This window comes from Fukomys damarensis, unplaced genomic scaffold (genome assembly GCF_012274545.1).
Source record: "Fukomys damarensis isolate Sample0158 unplaced genomic scaffold, DMR_v1.0_HiC HiC_scaffold_14, whole genome shotgun sequence".
NCBI classification, from domain to species: domain Eukaryota; kingdom Metazoa; phylum Chordata; class Mammalia; order Rodentia; family Bathyergidae; genus Fukomys; species Fukomys damarensis.
In genome coordinates this window covers 10,078,041-10,099,746 of record NW_022900926.1, presented here as the reverse complement: position 1 = coordinate 10,099,746, position 21,706 = coordinate 10,078,041, and the positions used below count along the sequence as shown (strand labels likewise).

The following is a 21,706-nucleotide window of genomic DNA, read 5'->3' as shown; positions in this document are numbered from 1 at the left end:
CTGGAAATATATTTCAGGATGCTTGGTCTGATCCTTTTCTATAACTAACTTATCATTTGCTATAGTCAAAAATTAATTTAAAATTTTAAGATAAAAGGATAAATAATCTAAGAGAGCCATTACATTTTATATTTATTCAGTGGTTATAATGTGCAGTAGGAAATGAAGTTTCCTCTCCTACTCTCCAAACATTTATTATGACTCACACTGTCAGTGGCACACACGTAAATGATGAAGCTGTGCCTCACTGCAGGAAATCTGCCCATGAATCTACTGCTCAATTTAGGAAAATACAGTTTTATCTACTAGGAGCTTCTTCTTGATCCACTGCCCTGCTTCCCACTTCACAGGTAACCATTAAAGTCGATTTTTATGTTTATGATTACCCTGCTTTTGAAAAATGATATTTGCAAATTCACACATGCACCTGCAAATAATGCGTTGCTTCGTGCTTCTTATCCTAGGAGTCTAGAAGAATGGTATCACACAGTACGTGGTGCGTTTTCATTTCTATGTCGTTTCTATTCACCCACATCGTCTTGGTTACTTTTCATTTGCCCTCATTACAACTGCTGTTACGCAAAAGCGCTGCTACGCTTATCTGTTTTCCAGCTGAAGAATGTTTGGGTTGTGTCCGGTTTTTCTGTCATTGTAGGAAATGCTTCTGTGAAGATTCCGGTACAGGTCTCTTGTGCATCTGTGCAGAGTGTCGGGCGTACCTGGGAGTGGAATTCTTGGTGTGTCACCAAGCACATGTGCACCTCATAAGACTGTGTCAAATCATCTTCCAAAGTGACTGTAGCTGTTCTGTTGGCAGTGACTAAGAGTTCCCTTTGATCAAGGTCTTTAGGACAGTGTGGGTAGAGTTGCATTTCCCTCATCATGCTGAGGCTGAACATTTTAAAAAAACATTTTGAAATCAATCTTTTCTCTTCTATGAAATGTCCCTTCGTAGCTTTTGTCCATTGTTATATGCTTCTCTCTTTTACTTATTAGTTTATGTTACTTTTATATAGTGGTTGCTAGCTTTTTGTAGGTTACATAATCAGGCTGTTTTGTGTTTTCTGATGATCAGAGAGTTTGAATATTAATGCAGCTCTGATTACAATGTTGTTTTGCTCAATAAATCATTCTCTTCCTCAAGACCGAAAGTGATCCTTCTATATTTTTCTGAAAAATTTTAAAGATCTTTCCTCCCAAATTTAATACTAATTCACTAGAAATATTTTACTTTACTTTATTGTTTGGTTTGGTTTGATGTAGAATGAGTTTCATTTTTTTCCATATAGATAAATACTCTGATATCATTCACTGAGCAGAACACTCTGCATGACAATGGTGGTCAAATGTCATTTCCATCTAAGCTGGTTCCCTACTGTGTTTCACCAGGGTAGGATTTTCCATGAATAAAGATCACATTTTTACAATAAAAAAAAACTCTAGCTTTTAATGTCCTGATACCAAGTAGGACAGCCCTACCACCTGGTTCTTGTAGTTCAGGAGTTTTGGGAGTTTTTGTTTTTTGATATAATTTAAGAATTAGCTTGTCCTAATCTGAATAAAGACAAGTGATATTTTCTCAAAACTGAATCTATATATGATTTCAAAGAGAATGAACAAATTTCTAATATTAAGTTTTATTGTTCATTAATGTGTTGAATATGCCCAATTTATGGTGCTACTTTAATGTCTTTCAGGAAAATCTTATGATTTTCTCTGCATAAATGCATTGTTAAATTTGTTATATTTATTCTTAAATTATGTACTTATTCTTGCATTATATCTACTCATTCTTTTCTTATTGCACTGGCTAAAATCAGTGGAAATAACAGTCATCCTTTTCTTTTATTGAACATTTTGTAACATATTCCTATCAAGAATGTTCACTTTGGTCTTTTTATAGACAGCTTAAAATGTCTCTTTTGCTTAGTTTACTATGTAATTTTTAAAATTCATGAATGGTTGTTAAGTTTTACCCATTTTCTAGATATATATTTATGAGTTTTAGATTTTCTAGTAGTAAGCCACTCCTTCATTTCTGGAATAACACAAATTACTCCTGGTTGTACAGGTTTTGATTCTGTTTGCTAATACTTTTGTGTAGAATTTATTATGTTTAGAGAAAGAAATCATATTTTATTTTTAGTGTATTATTGACTAGTAGCATTACATTTTAAGATTTAAAAGACGTATAAAATAAAAAATTGCATGACCTAATTTACAAGGTGTGGGCATATTTAAGGATGTATTTGTAAAGCCTTTCAACCTTCTGATCATGGTAAACTATGAGCCCTTTCCCTGACAAAAATGAGATCAAGTAGAAGAAATCAAATTTTAAAATATGCTTGAAGAGACTAAGGAAATACCAAGGGGGTAAAGTGTTCTGACACTCAAATCTGGTAGCTGAGCGATTGCTTTTAGTAGAATCAAACACTTAGGGGACATAAGTACTCAATACTCGGTATGTTGGCACACACCTGTATTCTTTTTTTTTTTTTTCCTGTTAAGTTTATTGGTACATTTAAAGCAAACAATACAGTTACATTTATCATTGGGATCTTGTACCTTTACAGGATAAGTCTTGGTTCTCATTTTTTCCCCATATCCCTGCCCTCGCTTCACACACATGTGTATTTTTAGCACTCGGGGAAGCTGAAGCAAGTGCATTGCAAGTTTTAGCTCAGAAACTTAGCGTGGTCCTGTCTCAATAAGGAAAGGGTTGGCAATGCAGCTCAGCGCAAGGGGCCTGGGTTCAAGCCACAGTACCCAACCGAAGAGAACAGATACTCCGGATGTGTCCTCATAAAGAGGGTGCTCTTGAAGTTTTACCTGAATACCCTGAAGGTGTAATGACCTCTGTCCATGGTGGTTTGCTCTGTGGGCCTCTCCTGCGCAGGCCCCTTCCCATCTTCTCTGTGCCCACAGAAGGTGGGAAGGGTCAGGCTCCACATACTATAGCCTCAGCGAGTACCTGGGGGACTGATACTGGAAGAAATTCTTTAAACGTAAATTTAAGGAATTCTAGCTGAGTATGCACAGATCTGGCATAAAGTCAGACCGAGAGACCAGGAAATGTGAATACAACTTGAATCAAGCTTTTGTCTTTGTGTATATGGACCCATGTGAAATACAGTGCAGAGAGGGGCGCAACTCAAACCTGGAAGTGGCCCACAGGAAAATCTAGAGAAGATGACTGTCCTAAGAAAATGACCTGAGAGAATCAATAGGCCGACAGGAGGGCAGAATGTTAGTCTCGGTTAGCTAAGATGAGAGCTACAAGATATAAATCTACAAATGCAAAAGCACTGAGCTGGGTGGGTACCTGTCCAGTCTGCCTCCGTTTCCTCCTGGGCGGTATCGGGGACCCCGTACTTCCCAGGAGGATGATCCCCGATTCCTTCTTGGTGCTGAAGGACAGATTGATTTCAGTCCCTACACCAATGGGCACAGGAGCCAGCTCCACGAAACCTGGCTTGGGGAAGCTCACAGTGTACACGTTCTGTGGGGGAAGGAAAAGAAGGAATGGTCAGACATGAAAATTTAAGTCAGCCTCTCCATCTTATTCTCCCTTCTCATGCACTCAGTGTGACAATAAAATACACCGTGGCGTTAGAAGCACAAAAACCCATAGTTGCATGGAAAACTGAAAGGCAACTGAAGAAATGTTATTTCTAGTTATGACTTTGAATCTTCTGAGCAGATTGGTTTAAAATAAAATTCTGGCCTTGGCTTTTCATTTGGAATTTTTGATTTAAAATATTAAGAACATCATTGGTAGAAGACATTTTCTTTCAGTTTAAATCTATATTATTGTCTTCCTTGAAATACTATAATTCACCTCTTGAATATGCTGTACCTGTTCCTTTTTTGTATTTTAAAGATGCGTGCGAGCACAGTGCATGTCTATATTCTTCACGAGGAGTCGATGAGAAAGATGTCCGTTACTCTCAAGTGTATAAACGCTCTCTAGAATAATTTTTAGAAATCAAATACAACTCAAATCTCAAAAGTAAATGAACAAAACATTCTTTGTCCAGTTTTTTTCCCTCACAATGAAAATAATAACATTGCTCTTGCTGGTCATAAAGTTAATAAATCTGTGCTTCAAAAGGTGACAAAGTGCAATAGGAAGAAAGTTCTCTGTCCTTCCCAAAGCTGTGCAGAAGCATTAGAGCCCTGCAGAATTCATTCATTCATTCATCACACCTTTCCAACCTCACCCTCTCTCTCTGGACTCTTCTGCACATTTAAATGGAATCGTGACAGTCACACTGCATTGTTTCATCTTTTTTCATTTACACACGTGGTAGGTATCTATCAGTAAGGGCAATTTTAATGGCTGGAGTTCATCCCACAGTGTAAATGTTCTAGCATTTATTCAAGCACAGCACACCGTTGAGCATGTAAAATGCTTAAAACATTCATCCTGAAAGTCCTGGATCTTACTGAGTAAAAGCAAGGCATCTTCTCACGTGGGCTATTTGTCCTTCCCTGGAGTTTCAAGCCCAGTTAAAGACAGAAGAGTTGGTAAAAATGCACTGTCTACCTTCTGTTCCAATTTTCAAGTCAGGGAGTTTCTGATAATTCAGATAAAACTGCTTTTTCAGTGTTTGCCCACATCGGCTGCCCACTGTGGTCATGAAATGCTTCCTGGTTGCGGGGCGGTGCCGTGACAGGAGCACCATTTCTGTGGTCACAGGCCGCTCGGGTTCTGGAAAGGCTCTCATCTCACGCATATGGATGAGAGCTGGGCTTTTCTTAGTCAAAATTTCCTTCTGAAGCCAGGCTAGGCCCTTCAGTGTAATTCTGGCTGTATTCTCTCTTCCTGACTCCTAAGCCAGTTCTCAACCGGAGACCGTGGCTGTGAACAGAGAAGACACTGAGAACTCTGCTCCACGCTTTAACCTCTACTGCTCTGAAGGCAGCTTCACTTTTCTTTTTCCTGTCCTCTCTTCATTTCCTCCAAGTACTGGAGTACTTTAAAATAATTTTATTTAGAAGAAGCAGCCAAAACAGATAGCTGTACCATAGCAGGGTAATTAAAAATTTGTGCTTTATAGTGAACATTTTCTTAGTTGACAATGCTCGTCCCTATGGAGTTCCTATAAAATTCCTACTAATGTTTGTTGTTGACTGTTGGCTTCTGCTTATAGGTATTTTAATGGAGCAAAGTTATGTCCTGGGTCTTTTCCACATCTGGATCAGGAAGAGACAGTGCAGAACGGTCCAGCTGAACCAGGGTGCCTGTAGCGTGCTTTGGTATCAGAGAGATCCTGAGAAATTCAGTTAACCAGAGTTGTTGCATTCCATGTCAACAAATCTTTTGGGGGGCCTTGGATACCACAGGTCCTCATCTATGTTATTTCAAAGACAAGACAGTAGACTCCTAAACTGTGGACAGATGCTATATCTTAGTAGTTATGCTATAAAGTACTACTTGCTGTTTGTTTAAATTTGCAATACATTCTAGAGAAAAGTTAATGCTGCTAATAAAGCTACATAGGAATATATAAAATAATATATAATGAAATAGAAAAATAATATCAATTGAAAATTGAAGCAGAAATCTAGGAAAAGTATTGTTGGAAAGGACAAGAGAAAAAGAAGAGATATTAATACTAAAGATACATGCTGTGACTTCTTTGTCTGAGAAATGTCTGTTCATTTCGGATGCCCATTTTTGAATCTGGTCTTTATATTTGGGGGGGCTGATTGTTTTGAGTTCTTTATATATTCTTGATAATAGTCCTTTGTCTGAGGAGTGGCTGGTAAAAAATTTTTCCCACATTGTAGATTGTCTCTTAGTTCTGCTGATCGTTTCTTTTGAAATACAGAAGCTTTTTAATAAGATGAGATCCCAGTTGTTGATTCTATCTGCTAGTTCCCGTGCTACTGAGGATCAGACATTTCTCAGACAAAGAAGACAAAGCAGCAAGTAAATATATGAAAAAATGTTCCACATCACTGATCATTCGAGAGATGCAGATGAAAACAATACTGAGATTCCACCTCACCCCACAAAGAATGGCTGCTATCAAGAAATCACACAATAACAAATGTTGGCGGGGTTGTGGGGAGAAATGAACCCTTCTCCATTGTTGGTGGGAGTGCAGACTGGTACAACCACTATGGAAATGAATATGGAGAAACCTCAAAGAGCTGGGACTAGAGGTTCCATTTGACCCAGCCATTCCTCTGCTGGGTAAATTTCCAAAAGAACTAAAAGAATCATATCACAGTGATATATGCACACCCATGTTTATAGCGGCACAGTTTGTAATAGCTAAAACTTAGAAACAGCCCATTTGCCCATCCATTGGAAACTGGATAAAGAAGATGTGCTTTTTCTATAAAATGGAATATTACTCAGCCATAAAGAACGAGAAAATAGATTAATTCATAGGAAAATGGATACATATTGAAGATATACTCCTAAGTGAAATAAATAAGGCACAGATGCATGTGTAAATACCGAATAGTTTCTCTGGTGTGAATAATCTACAATAATACAGAAGATCCTAATAAGATTACTGACATTGTGAAATGGGAAGAAAGGGGCTAAATGTGTAGGGAAGGTGTGATGGGTAGGGGAAGGGTAATAAGGGAAAAGAAAAAAATGTGAGAGAATGAAAAGATGGAAATAAAGTGTTTGTAGATGGGGAGGGGAGGAGGGGGTGAAGGGAGGGCAGGGGTAAGGGGAAAAAATGAGAACCAAGACTTGTCATGTAGAGGTACAAGATCCCAACAATGAATGTAACTGTACTGTATCCCTAAAATGTACCAATAAACTCAATTAAAGCTGAAAAAAAAAGAAATAAGAAATAACAAATTCACAGGGCTAAGAGGAAACATTTTCAGATCTGCTGAATTCTCAAACATATAGTATATTATGAGATGAGCCAGTTCTTTCAAAACCTTTGTTATTTCTAAAAGTAGAATAAAAAAAGAGCTAAAAAAAAAAAAAAGATACATGCTGTGAAGTACTAGGCGTTCACTACCATGAAGCAGAAGTTTGGATTTTCATTCGAACTGTAATTTCTAGTATGCTTTTTCATCTTGCTTTACCATACTGCATACCTAAGACCAGGACTTGCAGAAGTCTGCAATCTACTAACAAAGGACGATCCTCGTAACAGCACACAAACTAAGCCAGTGGAATATGCTAACCCTGCTTTAGGGAATCTTGGGAAAGGAACCAACCTCAAGTGAGCACCCTTTGGTCACACCAACGTAGTCAGGGCTGCTGAGGATGTTGTACGGGGTTCTCGAAATTTCAATGTCGCTGAGGCAGCCAGAATATTTCCTCACGTTTACTTCCGGCCTATTGAATAGTCAAGGGGAAAACAAAAACATCTTTAGGGTAGTGGCAGTGTAGTTACTCCTACCCCAGAAGTCACCTGGCACGGAGGCTGGTCAGGGAGGTCCACAGAAGTCCACACGCAGACACACCTGGACTCAGCAAGCTATGCTCCCAGTTACCTGCTTCTTGGATTAAGTGCATGACCACAGCATCCTGATGAAGGGGTCTTGATGTAAATTTTCTCCTCCTCTTTAAAAATAATTTCATTTACAGCACTTCAATACAAGGCTCAGGAATTGACTGATGTATTAATGCTGTATCTGCACAATGAAGTAAGTGCTGCTTCTTTTTTTTTTTTTCTACCAAAGACCAGATAATTGTGTAGGCAGCATAATCAGACTACGTTAAAATAGCTTCTTAAAATCTTGCTCAGAATTTAGAAAAAACATATGTTTATTTTGAAGAAAATATTTCTTAATTTATTGAGTGTTATTTGGTGTCGCGGCTGAACTAAAAGATAATATTACTGGTTTTTAAAAAGCTTTTAAATAAAACACAATCCAAGAAACATTCTTCTGGATTATATAGCCTAAACATATAAATTTTAAAGTTACATTTACAGAGTGCAGCTAAGGCTTGCATTCTATGCTGGAACACTTAACCAACCAAATCAAATGTGGAAAACATGCACTTAGTCACCCTCACCCTCAACCTAACCCTAAGTTACACTTGCATGCCTCCTTTCTGCTCAGTCCCTCTTAAAATCAGGCTGAGATGCTAATGGATTAACAATGGACCTCTTGCTCTGTGGCCCAGCGTGTTGCTCTGGTTTGTTACTTGACAGGGGCCGCGAGGTGGCTCCTGGAGACACAGAGGCCTTCTGTGAGAAGTGGGCACGACAGCAGCGGTAGGCCCTACATCCCCAAGTTGTGTGGTTTGTGCGGATTCAGGCAGAGCACAGTACTGGAAGCACTCACTTGCTTCCAGATTCATCACATTTTTTTCGCCAGAAGTCTTTTAAATAAAGTAAGTCACCCCCATAAGTTCATGGCCTCATGGAAATGCAAAAGCTTATTCAAAATATTACGATGTAGCAAGCTCGATGCCATGAAAATCACAAGGCGTAAAGAGTGACAACAGTGATAGAATTCCTCATGACCCGCTGGCAGTTTCCTGAGGGTCGCAGCTCACAGGCAAAACTGCAAAGCTGCTTGGTCCATCCCGGGGGTTTAGTAACACACATCTACACTGACAGCCAGGCTCGTATTTTAGCCATCTCAGCAGACAGCACGAGTGGCCTCCTAACTATGCCATGCTTAAACAACTTGTTTATTTTCCCTATTTTTTTCTATTTTTCTAGTTTCTGGTATTAAAACTCCAGCCTTTGGTTTAAACGTTTCTTGAGACAGTTTAACCTCATTATCTCCTTTTCAGAAATTTGGCCCTGAAATGCCCAGCACCAGGCTTCCGAGGGTGCCAAAGCCGCACATCTGGGGTTGACCAGCCACCTAGAGAGGCAGCTAATTCTTGCAGGTGAGCATTAAAATGCTCTTTCCCCAAATTTCTTCCCTGTTCATCCAAACACTTGTAAGAACAGTATTTCCAGAAACCCTCTTCATCTGGCTCCATAGCTAATTCTAAATAAATGTGGCAACAAATAAGCAACTTGGACAAGAGCTGCGCAGGCCACATAGATGTTTGCATATCTGCAGGCCTGCGAGAGCAACAGGCAGTGGTAAGCATTTGGGAGCACAGGTGGAGCAGACAGCAGACAGCGTGGCACCAGGAAGGCCAGATGCTTGGGAGGAGCCCCAGACCTCTGCTCTCTCCCCAGGGCTAGACTTTGCCCCTGAATTCCACCAGCGGCCCTTTGAGTAGCGCTGCTGGTCACCAGGGGGCGCAGTGTGCAGGTGGTTCAACAAGTAAGATTCGCCAATCTACTCCGCGGATGCAAGGGCCCAAATGCAGCCCACTTGAGGGCGGGCGAGTAGCAGCATCTTCCTGAGGAAGGGCAGCGTGAGAAATCTCGGGCCGCGTTTCCGGCTCCGGTGTTGCTTTGCCTCTGCAATGCTACGTTATCTAAGAAGCCACATTTACCTAAGCCATGCATCAGAAGAGGACATGCATAAATTAAAATTTTACCTTGCTTTCATACTAAGTCAAAGAGAAGAGAAGAAGAAAAAATTTTACTTGCAATTGCATTTTCATTTAGTATAACAATAAGCTGTAGGCATAAATCTTTTAACATATCTCCCAGAGAAGGAATATAAAATGCTGTCAGAACTGAAAACAGACAAGGGCCTTGGACTAAAGTAAAATTAGAATTCGAAGGGACCATTTCCCGTACTTTTCTCTGGAACAACTTTGTATTCTGGAAGATGAATTTAAACGCTTCCCTTTATAGCTGTATGGGAAAAATGCACAAATGCAGTATTGGAGTAGCTTATAAATATGGCCTCTTGTGCTTACCAGAAAGGAGAAATAATGTGTTTACCACACCTCTTGTACTTTACCATATTGAAACTGTGTATAAAATAATTTGTTTCATTTATCCCTCACAAATATAAACCTAAAACTATTTTGAAATAACATGCCCTATTTATCAATAATTATAAAATGCATCATCAAAACACATTAGTGATAAAGACTTATGAGATATATCGTCTCCAAAACAACCAAGACATAAGCCTTTCTCAAATGAGTTAGCATGTACTTGCTTGTAGATGATGTCTGAAAATCACTGATAGTTAAAACCATCACTAGAGTAAGTGAAGCCAGCTTCAGGTAGCCTTATTCTTTTTATGAGATTTAATTCTCTCAGTAGAATATAGCTAATGATTTTACCAAAAAAAAAAAAAAAAAGATTTGAAGAATTTCTAGATTCCCCAGTGTTTCATACGGTACCTGGAACATAGTTAGATGGCCAAGAAATATTTGTTGAATGACTGTGTAGTAAGTTGATTTACAGGGAGCAGCTACTGCATTTCACTACTCAAACATTTGGGTATGCACTGATTTCTCTGATCTCACACCCTGAGTTGTAACCTAATGCAGAGGGACGCATCTGGACAGAAGTGAATGCATATCCAGTTTATTCGCACCACCACGAAGCTTATCCACTGCCCCTCTGAAACCCTGACAGACAATCTGCCCAGAATACTTTCCAATACAATATTCTGAGACTTCGCCAAATGTAACCTGTCTTTTTAGTGTACAAACACCGAGATAGAACTTAATGCACATGAAAAATCACCAAACCAAGCAAAACAAAAAAATTAAAAACATGATACTCTGTTTCTAGTAAAACTCTTATGGTTGAAGCAAACTTATTCCATTCTGATCTAATTTAATGAACATTTATTGAGTGCCACATACTCTATAAGGTTTTTTCTTATGCTTGATGATATGCAGTCAATTAATTACTCCATGAGATGTTTTCTGACCTATTTAGTTATTTATTTTTGGCATTAACTGAACTATGAGCTAATGATGTCTTCCCATTTTGCTAGCTAAAAAGCATACATGAATTTTAAAAAAATATGTTAGCATGAGCAGGAGAACAACTAATATAGTTCTACTATTTGAAACACGGGCAAGCTCCAATGTGCCATTACGATGCTAATGCTTAGCAATAAAATAGGTTACACTCTCGGCAGCCTGGCACACTAATTCTCAGAACCCTAAGCAGTGTCAGAGCACTATTTTCTCCTGTGAACGTGCGAGGGGAATGGTAATTACAAAACCTGCATTCAACCCCGCTTCCACCTTTAATTACTTTTCAGCAGGTGCCTATGTGGGAAACAGTGAGTCCAACCCATCCCTTCAGTGAAGATGTCAAATTAATCCTTGGGTTCCTAAAAACGGGTGTTGTTCTGACGGGCAGCATGATTTTTATTTTTTTATTAGACTTTTCTGCAGCTAAAGGTCATATGACATTCCTATGGCCGTTAAGCTACAGAACTCTAGTGAGCACAATGACCATTTAATTAAAACCTGATTCTAAGCTTTAAATATGCACTCAGTTACCTCAGGTTTCTCAAGGTTGGCAGGCCACCAAAATATATTTTGTCGTCAGCTTTCAAATCAAGACCAAAGTTGTTTCCAGAAGATGAAGTTGCTATGTTCTCCTCCCCGTTAGTATCAATATCTATGATTGATATGTTGGCTGTGAAGGAGATAAGAAATATAATGTTTGATTTGAGCAAAATCAACCATACCTGTATTATTGCTGACACTTCAAGATAAAAGTGACTTCATTCCTAAGCTAACACCAACTTCCTGAAGCACTTGTGCCATATTTAACTGTTTACCAACTGTAGAAGCAATAGCATCAATGAGACACATTTTTGAACTAGCCACAAAAGTGAGTATGGAAATAATGGGTAGAACACAATAAAGGCAAACTAATGAAAATAAGAAGGAAAAATCTGGATGGACATCAACTAACCACTTTGTACAGTTTTCCATAATGCAGGAAAGTAGGCCGAAAACAATCATTTGAGTACTGCAACGAGTACCTAATTAGGAATTAATTAGAAATATGTTGACTCGTGGGTCTTTTTGTAAATTTCGGTATCGAAAGGACTACAGTTTTTAAACTCACAAGGGAGATATGATCTTCATGCCTTACTGCTTTTCTCTTGGGTCTCTCAAGATATTTCTGATGTGATAAAGATAAGAATTTAGAAACAAAAAGGAAAGAGGAAGGTCACTTCTCTGCATTATAGAGAGAGCAGATAGGGATTTTTTGTTGTTGTTGCTTTAATATCTTTATTTTCCACTTTTCTTTATCCTTTTTTATTTTTATCTTTTAATAATATTTTTCTTCATATATGTTTGTGATATATAATAATTATATTCCTCTTGGGGAATGTATAAATATACATATTGCATCTTGATAATTTTTACTCTCTTTCTCCCCTCCTCCCCAAGATCCTCTTATAAAACAAATCGTCTAAATGTTTGAATAGACTTCATAGTAAAAGACACACAAATTGGCAATGAACACAGAAAATAGTACCATAATCATTCCTCTTCTAAGCAACAAAAATTAAAATGTAATGATACTATCATGTTGTTTTCAAATACCTAAAATGACAAACATTTATAACGTCAAGTTTGGGACAGAATAAGAATCAACTATTCACCACTGATAATGGTGATACGGGGGAATGGATGTGACTCCCAAATCCATGAGATAATTGAAACACGAGTTTGTGTTCTCTAAAATCAAAGCATGAATTCTAAAAAAATAAAAATGATGCATAGGAACAGCAGAGGTTAAGGGGAGGAAGAATTTATTGAGAGAAAAACAGCTTCTGTCTAAGAGAGAAGGAGGGGGATCAGAAAGTGGGCTCCCCACCCAGCCTGCTTCTCAAAGGTGTTTTATGGGGCAAAGCCACGAGACCGTTCGAGGTGGGAGGTGGGAATTTTTTATATCACTGGTGGTTCTCCTTCATTGTTAAGGGCCAAGATAAGCTGCTTCTGAATTGTTTTCTCCCCATACCATCTACTTGGTCTCCATCTTCAACTGTTCCATATATTTTGGATCTTTTATTCAACTTGAGAGAACAGTTCATTAACACGACAGATTCTGCCTCTCCCTTTGCTTAATGCTAGATGCGAATTGTCTTGGAATCAAAGATTTATTTTTTTGTTTGTTTGTTTTTTTGTTTTGTTTTGTTTTGTTTTAAGACAGGGTCTCAGTATGTAGTTAAGACTGACCTGGAACTCACTATGTAGCTCAGGCTGGTCTCAAACTCACAGCGATCCTCCTGCCTCAGCCTCCCGAGTGCTGGGATTACAGGCGTGCACCACCACGCCCAGCTAATATGACCCTACTTTTTTCTTTTCTTTTCTTTCTTTCTTTTTTTTTTTTTTTTTCATACTGGGGATTGAACTCGGGTTCTTGCACTTGTGAGGCAGGCCACCGAACCGCTGAGCTAAATCCCCAGCTTGGAATCAAAGATTTGTAAATGCTCCTTTTTGGGAATCCTAGTTTCGTGATGTTCCTGGTTTAAGTAAATATGACAAATACTGGGTCAAAGTCAAACACGTATCTTAACTTGGTGGCTCCCTAGCTTTTCTGACTTGCTACTATGCAATGCTAAGAGGGAAATGGATCAAGAAGTACTTCCAAATTGGTTTGACCACGGAACATTATCATTTTCTCTCCATTCATTATCTTTCAGAGTTAATTTGCTTTGGAATACAGAGAGAAATATCCGCTTCCCCGATTGCACCATACTCCTTACTCTTACTGGTGTGATAACTTTAAACAAAACTGCATAGAAGTGATGTCCAAAATCAAACACTGAGACTCTTACCACCTCAGAGCAGGTTTTGTAAAAGCAAGCGACAAACACATGTAAAAACGAATGATAGTCCTACTAAAAATAGTTTAACCAGATTTCAAACTTCAATTGACGTCATCAACTTGAATTTCTACAGACCTGTAATGACTTTCAGACCTCAAATTAGTTTTGCATATGAACACCCCTCTGAGTAGCCTGGTGGTTAAAAGAAAACAGATATACAAAACTGTTTCCAAGGCTTCTGCATACATATTCCTTTTTATCGAGATCACAAAGAAGTTTCATATGGTGCTGTTGACTGGAACATGAACATAGTCTCTGTTGGCAGACTTGGTGGATATTTCAGTGGTGTCCGTGACATGTGGTTCTGCTCTATCACTGGCAAGCCAGTGACAAGGGTGTTTTCCTCCTTATCCCCGAGTGAATATATGCATTTTAAGAAATCATTCTAAGAAAATTGATTAAAGAGTAGCAACACAATTCAATTGAAACTCACTGGCCATAAAGTTAACCCTGACAGGGAGCTGCAGGGTGGCGTATTCTTACTAAGGCGAAGGAAATGCTTTCCTCTCTCCCTCCTGAGTGACAGCAATAAACAGGGCTCTTCTGGAAAACGCTAGGAAATGCTAATAGTCTCTTTTATTTCTTGCTCCATTTTTTTTCCTTACAGAATAGGAAAGTAAGCTATTAACGCAAAATTTCAAAGCTGAGTTTAGTCATCACTTTTATGGGTAGGCAAGGAAGTAAGGTTTTTTGTTTTGTTTTGTTTTTTGTTTGTTTGTTTGTTTTAAATTAAACAATAGACACAGAGTAGAGCCTTAACAGGTAATGTGACACTCAGGGCTGAACTGTCATACGGAACTTGCTTCTCATTTGGTGATGCTTTTCTTTTCTGCCTTCTCAACTCCCTTTCCACATCAGTGCCCCTGGGGACACCACACACCTGTTAGTTACCAGCACACCCATGCAAGCGGGGGTGTCACACTCTTATTAGTGACTGGGCTGTGGCTAAGCGACTCTCAAGGAGGATGGGGGCGCTGGCTGAAGGACGGTGTTTGAGTTTCCAGAGGCAGTGGTTTTTCAAACCAGCTGAGAATAATTCATTTAAAGCAACTGATCCAATCACCAAGAGTCAATGACACACATCGCAGGCACCTCATTTCACTTGACAGCCCACTCCTCGGGGAATGCAGTGCCACCCGCCTCTCCCCACTTCTCCAGCCCCCTTCCCAGACCCTGTAGAGTACTACTGGTCCTTATCATCCTGCTTATGCAGTATTTGATGGTGCTAGCACTTCTTTCCTTTTAGGAAATGTCTTAGCTCCCAGCGTGCCAAGTTTTCTACATTTTCTTACCTCTGCTCTCATCAGCCTTCTCTATTTCTTTGAATACTTCTGGAATACTGATGTTCTCTAACACTCATGCTTTAATCTCCTAACAGGATGTTATTGACTTGAAAAAGTATATGCTTGGACTTGATATCTTTTACCTAAAAGTCCATGATAAACAGGGGAAAAACCATCTTTCACCTGTATTTTCCTTCAGTACTGCACATATTCAGAATAGAAATGATCATTTAACCCTAAACATGTATTACTTACTGTTTGGCAGTCCTGGTGATGGACCCCCCAGCTCAGGCTTTCACACTGAGCTACATGCCCCGCCCTTTTAAGGTTTTTCTTTTCTTTTTTTTCCTTTCTTTAGAGACAGGATTTCGCTAAATTGCTATGCTGGCCAGGCTGGTGTGGAACTTGAATTGTCCTGTCTCAGCCTCCCTGAGCGCCAGGATTGCAGGTGTGTGCCACCTCACTGCCTTGTACTACTTGTTTTATTTGGTGGCCCTATGATTCTCACCCACTCTCCTAATCTAGAAAGTCATCCTCACCGTTCATATTTAATCAGTCAAAACCATTATAGATATCTAAAGAACTCAAATATCCATGCTATTTTTAAGGCTTTAGTGACATAAAGTAATATATTATGTTTCGTCCTTGTAACCTAACAAGATTTGGAATACATTTACACCTATGGGACTCATCACCACAATAAATGAAAGGAACATTCCTATGACCCCAAAAGTTTCTTTATGCTTCTTTGTAATCCTTCCTTCCTACCCTTCATATATACCTGTCCACAAGTAGCCGCTATTCGCTTTCTGTGACTGTAGATCACTTTGCACCGTGCACATAATTTTACATAAATACATTCTTTTTGTCTCCATTATTTCATTTGGTATTTTAATATTCATCCATTTTCATGTATATTATAGTGTTTCTATTTTAACTTTTTGTGACCAGGAAGCATTCCCTGGAATGGATAAACTATCACCCATATGTGTGCGTTTACCTGTTGATAGATGTCTGAGTTGCTCTGAGGTTTTGAGAACCACAAATAAAGTTGATATGCACAGTACACACATCTTTGTAAGGATAACATACTTCGCTGTGTCTCTGGTGAATAGCTAAGAGTGGAGTGTCTGGTTCCTATGGCACGTAAACCTGGTGACTCATTCATCATTTTACAACTTCAGCAACGGTGTAGAAAACTTTCAATTTCTCTGCCTTTTTACCAACATTGGGTCTGATCAGTCTTGTAAATTGTGGACAAATAGTTGTGTAGTGGTAACATACTTTGGGGTTATTCTTTATTTTCCCAATGTTGAATCCAACCACAGGTCTTATTTCAGTGTTTTAATTGTGATCATTTAATATTGCTAGACAGTACGTGACTATTCTTATATTCCATGACAATGCATTTCTCATTTATATAGAAGAAATCTATATTTGTTTATAACCTTGCTTTATTTCTCTTTTGACTTCAATGCTTTTATTTGTAGAAGAAAAACTAATAGATGCTGGAATAGTAAAATGCTTCAAAAGTTTCAGGGACTATATACTGTATGTATGAGAACACATATGGAAAATCAGACTAGCTATAGTTATATTATAATACAAATCTCACTTATTTGATGTGCAAAGTTGGCATCAGAGATAACAGAGAAAGGGGAACAGCCACAGGAAGAAGGTAGAAGTTCTCAATGTCATCTGAGAATCAAAGTTCTGAACACCTGACTCTCATAGGATTAATATGATTTAAAACATGGTAACACTGTGGCAGCACATGAAAGGAGATAGTGAGATATTTCACCTAATTTATGTCTGAAATGAAAGTAAGGATGGTTGCTTGGTGCATTTGTCAGAGGTGTTCAAGACCGTGAAAAGCACACCCACGGAGGCCTCTTATGAAGGAGAAGCTCTCAGCCAACTACGCTGAAGGGCTGAAACCAGATGAAGAATGAAGCAGAAGACACTAGGCAGGACAAGAAAGAGTCCCTTCCAGCTTCTGGACAACATGGTAACAACGGTGTGGGTCTAGTAAAAATCTGGACAATCCCACCGAGTAGGGAAGAACCCTCGGCATGGGTGGACGGCTCAAGTTGACTACTTTCAAGTTCGTGCAGCGCTGTAACTTGACCAAGGACCAACATGGTTTAGGATCTCAGACCCTCTGATTACTTGTTTCAAGGGACAGAATAAAATGGTCTAAGCATCATGCTGAGTATAGAGATAATATTAACAAGGTGTCGATTCGTGGAAATTATTCTCTTACACAGTTGAGTCATTCTAGCTCCACGTTTTACACTATACTACAATTAATATAATTGAACACAACACTACGTTTAGAATCTGTAGCACCATCCCACACGGCCCAGCATTCCTGCATCTTTCTTCGTTTTATCTTTTGCACAAGCATATGCATTTTTCTTCTTTCTTTAGCCCTGTTATTTGATTACCTCTTCCCTGACACTATTTATTCTTTCATATTCAATAAAAATTTAGGACCTCTGGAGAAAATGACCACAAAATCTTAATCCACGTCTACAAATTTATCTTTGCCTTCTTTGGTCCCTTTCCTCCTCTCATCCTCTTCTGGGGAACAAGGACTCCTCATTCTGGGGCAGAACAGCACTCTCTCCAGTCTTGGAGCCATGCTTTCTAAAGGCCTGTGCATGACTCCTTCATGACTCTTTCCTATTTCTTACTGCTTTCCCTTTACTAACACATTCTCCATAGCCTACAAACACGGTCAAAATCACTTATCCACTCGACAAACACTTCCAGAGCGCTTACTGTGTCCCGGGAACTGATGGAGAAAGCCAACATGTTCTACTTCAACATCCTTGCCCTCCACCTCTCCGGTCCCTTTCCTAGCTACTGCCCATGCCTTTTTTTTTTTCTCCCAAATTTTAGAGCCAAATTTCCTTTGGAATCGGTACACAGTCACTGTGTCTGCTTTCCCACCATGGGACAGGCTTTCCCTGGGACGATTCTTGCCAAAGCCTCCAGTGGTCTCTGTGTTTCCAAAGCTGATGAATTCCTTTGTTCTTGTCTTCCTTACGCATTCTCTACCAGAGGAAAATTAAACTTGATTATCTTAGAAACTCTTATTTCTGTAACATCAGTCTTCCTTAAAGCTTTATTTCTGCTTTCTCTGATTGTTTTTTATAGTCTCCTTTATGGAGTCTTCCGTTAACCTACTGTTTTAGTATTTGAATGTTCCTTGGCTTTGGGTCACTTTATCCTAGACATGATTGCTTGGGTTCCTAATCCCTATTTAGATGCTGTTGCCGAGATGATTATGACTGCCAGCCATTCTCCTAGAACGCTGCGATCCTCTGATAACTATAACCAATCACACAGCTTCCCTAGGATGCTCCAGCTACCAAAAACACCTTGAGTATAACATGTACAAAATAGCACTCAGTATCCTCTACAGAAAAACCCACTATTTAGTAGTTTCTTGAATATCACCAACATATCATGTTATCTAAGGAAAAAAGAGGAATGATTCCAGATCTTTTTTTAAACTCAGGCTCCATATCAAGTAATGCACAAAGCTTTTCAATGTTAAGATACTTAGTGTCTTTCAACTCCATTATTTCCTAGTCTCCTTACGGTTAGTGATTTCTTTTTTCTTCCCCTTGCTGTTTGCCTAGTTTATTGTTGGTGCTGAATCTCAATTGTCATAAACCTACACTCAAAGACGGTGCAAAAAAATTTTTTCTTTAAAGTATGCATCTGATGATGTCATACCCCAAGACTCATAGTTCCTTGTACCTCATTTGCTCAGCTTACAGGGCTTCTATAATCGGATGGTTTTCTGTCAAAAATCACTCATTTAGCCTATGGATTCACTTGTAAGGTTTCTCAAAGAGTGTTCTGGTGGATGCTAGTGCTGCAGGGGTGGGAAGACTTCTGTGATTACAGAAGTTTGAGAAATGTTTGGTTAAATGACTAAGACTTTCCTTTTACTGGACAAGCACACAGACTATGTAATATGCACACACGTGCTGTGTCTCTTACATGGGAACAATGGATGCTGTGGCAATACAGTTTGTAGAAGTCCCAGAGTTAGTTTTGGTCTCTGCTGAGGATTTTCTCAGGGCTCCATGTTCTAAGCAAATGCAGGCGGTAATGATGTACTCTGCTCTCTGATGGCTGCAGGCTTCCAGGCTGCCGTCACCGTGAAATCTCCACATGCTTCCCATGCAGCTGACTCTTCACCTCTTGTTTGTACATCAGGACTGGGAGCTCCCTGGGAACTCACCTCTGCCTTTGACTCAGATGCTTCTCTTCTGAGACTGGGATGCTCATCTCTTCCGGCAGTCAGATTTCTCTCCTCTAACCCCATTAGGTTGCAAGTTCCTTCAGAGCAAAGACTGTTTTGCACTCCATTTAGTTCATACACTCTACTTAGTAGGTGCTTGAGAAATACTTTTAAAATGCCGGAATGAAAGCTGGTGCACAACTAAATCTCAATTTTCATGAAATGTCACATTGGTATGACCAACATTAATGAGGTCTGTTTATATTAGCAGTGGTATCAGTTCCATTTGCAGGTATCAGTAATACCCTAGTACACAGAAATAGAGGAATTGTATCTAGATAGCAATAATGCCATGCTCAAAACTAGGAGACTTGGCTTTGTGTCTTGGTTGTGAGATCTTTTTCACAGTTCAGTAACCAGTGTAAGTTTGAGTATATGTTTTCTTTTCTCTAGCAACAGAATAAAACATTTGCTTATATTGCAAATGAAACAATGCTCGTGGACATGATTTTAAAAATATCGGGACCATACAAACATCATACTATAACTGACCAACCATTTTCTTAAATATACACAAAATTTTGACATTTTTAAAAGCAAAGAACTGGTAGCAGTGCCCTACCTTATAGGTTTTATTGTGGGCAGCTTTAAAGAAAACATCTTGGCAAAGCAGGAATAAGGAAAGGCATACAACATTTTTCAAACCTATTACAGGATATAATTTTACAGGTTGTAAGACAGTTTTATGCTTTCAAATTAAGCTCTCAGTTTCCAAAGAAAATGACAGAGAACGATTTGGCTCTTCAATCAGTCTTGTCTAATCCAAACCACCTATAATCTAAGCCAAAGCAATGACTGTATCCATTTTTCTCAGAACTTGAGAGTAGCTAAAATTACAGACAAGGTCTTTCCCCTGATTAGGTTCTCGGGTGCTTCGGATGGCATGATTAAGGCCCATACTGCCTTATTACTATAAAAACTCACCTTGTTTTTGAATCCTTGACAGGGTGAATGATTTCCATTTCCCATCATTATGGTTTTGATTGCTGACAACAGAAGCCATTCCCGAACCCAGATCATAGCTGACTTTTATGTGTCCATCAGCCAGCTCTACACTCATGAAATCTTTCTATTAATGGAGTAAAAATATACCAGTGATTAGCTGCACAGAGAAATCTATGGGTACTCACTTTTCTATGGGGTGTAATAAGGCCTTGTGGCTAACTTGCTAACTATGTTACACTGTAACAGAAACACATTTTGGAAATTGAATTGGTATTATTATTTTGTGAGTTTTTGCAGGTGTGATGGTATGGTACAAATGGTCACGACCAAATTAGTAGGACATATTGTTTTCATTATGGTAGGACTAAATGGGTTCCTTGAAAACATGTTAAGCAAACTGAAAGATTTGTTCTGTGAAATAATTTACTAAGAAATAAATACTGACTAGAAAAACATGAGGCTGAAAAATATTTAGAATCCCCTCTCAACAACAACAACAGCAACAAAAACCCAGAAACAAAACGGTTTTACTGCCGCATAATGCTGTACTGGAAATATCTTTACAGGCTGCTTCTCTTAAAGGACTATACAGGGAGTTATACTGAAAATAAGTAGTAATTAAATTGTACCTATGATTAAAGTTATCAATGGAAATATATAAGTGTTGTCTCATCATGCATTTTTGGCTGTCTAGATATATTTTAATAAGAGATATTTTTACCAGTAACTGATAATTAATTGCATTGGAATTCTACAAAAAATAAGCAAATGGATGCTCAGTCATAGAAGATCTGCTCTGTGTGTGTGATCCTTACCAGGTCCCGTGTGGCAAGATACATCAGGAGAGCACTTGAGGAAAATGTCCGGAACTTGAACATGATGGTGGAGATATTGGGGTACCAGCGAATGGGGCGGCTGACCAAGGCATAGCCTTCTCCATCAAACTGGATAGTCCCATCACTGTCTTCCACCTGAGGACTGGAAGGAAACATTTTCAACTAATTAATCACACTTGGTCCTCATGGTGTTTTATTATTCAATGTGTCAAATGCTCCCCTAGGACTACACTGCAAGCTGTTCTATCACAGAAGACAACCCAAATATATCTTCTACCCTTTGCTTCTCTCTACTCCACTGCCACCATATTTTTTTATTATGTCTACTGCTACATTTAGGTATACAGCACAGTTACATTCATCATTGGGTTCTTGTACCTTTACATGATGTATCTTGCTTCTTATTTTTGCCCCATTCCCCTGACCTCTCTCCCTCACTGCCACCACCTTATGCCAGAATGTGCTCTGTCTCACCAGGACTTCCTTAGGTGTTCAAACGAGGTCAGTGGTGTTTCAAATGCTTTATGTTTTAGAGAAATACTTGGTGGGTAGTTATAGCAGAAGTTAATTATGTCTTAGTGAAATTTATGCAAACAGATGAAGTTTTATGTTGGCCAAGATTACATTATACAATATATATATAT

At 38.9% G+C, this 21,706-nt stretch overlaps 1 protein-coding gene and 1 long non-coding RNA gene across 5 annotated transcripts in view; one reads left to right on the top strand and one right to left on the bottom strand.

Moving 5' to 3' along the window:
• Positions 1-21,706, bottom strand: part of Lama2 (laminin subunit alpha 2) — a 563,701-nt gene that overhangs the window by 30,100 nt on the left and 511,895 nt on the right. For 2 of the 3 annotated variants that reach the window (XM_033763224.1, XM_033763226.1), the window contains 6 exons: positions 21,042-21,204; positions 20,206-20,350; positions 11,327-11,465; positions 9,443-9,454; positions 7,201-7,321; positions 3,323-3,499 (listed from right to left, as the gene is read on the bottom strand). In XM_033763224.1, coding sequence (XP_033619115.1) covers positions 3,323-3,499; positions 7,201-7,321; positions 9,443-9,454; positions 11,327-11,465; positions 20,206-20,350; positions 21,042-21,204 — 757 coding nt within the window. The remainder of the gene's footprint in view (positions 1-3,322; positions 3,500-7,200; positions 7,322-9,442; positions 9,455-11,326; positions 11,466-20,205; positions 20,351-21,041; positions 21,205-21,706) is intronic. The other variant, XM_033763225.1, reaches the window with a different exon arrangement.
• Positions 282-21,706, top strand: part of LOC117286003 — a 71,253-nt gene continuing 49,828 nt past the window's right edge. For both annotated transcript variants that reach the window (XR_004517123.1, XR_004517122.1), the window contains exon 1: positions 282-350. This is a non-coding gene — a long non-coding RNA (uncharacterized LOC117286003). The remainder of the gene's footprint in view (positions 351-21,706) is intronic.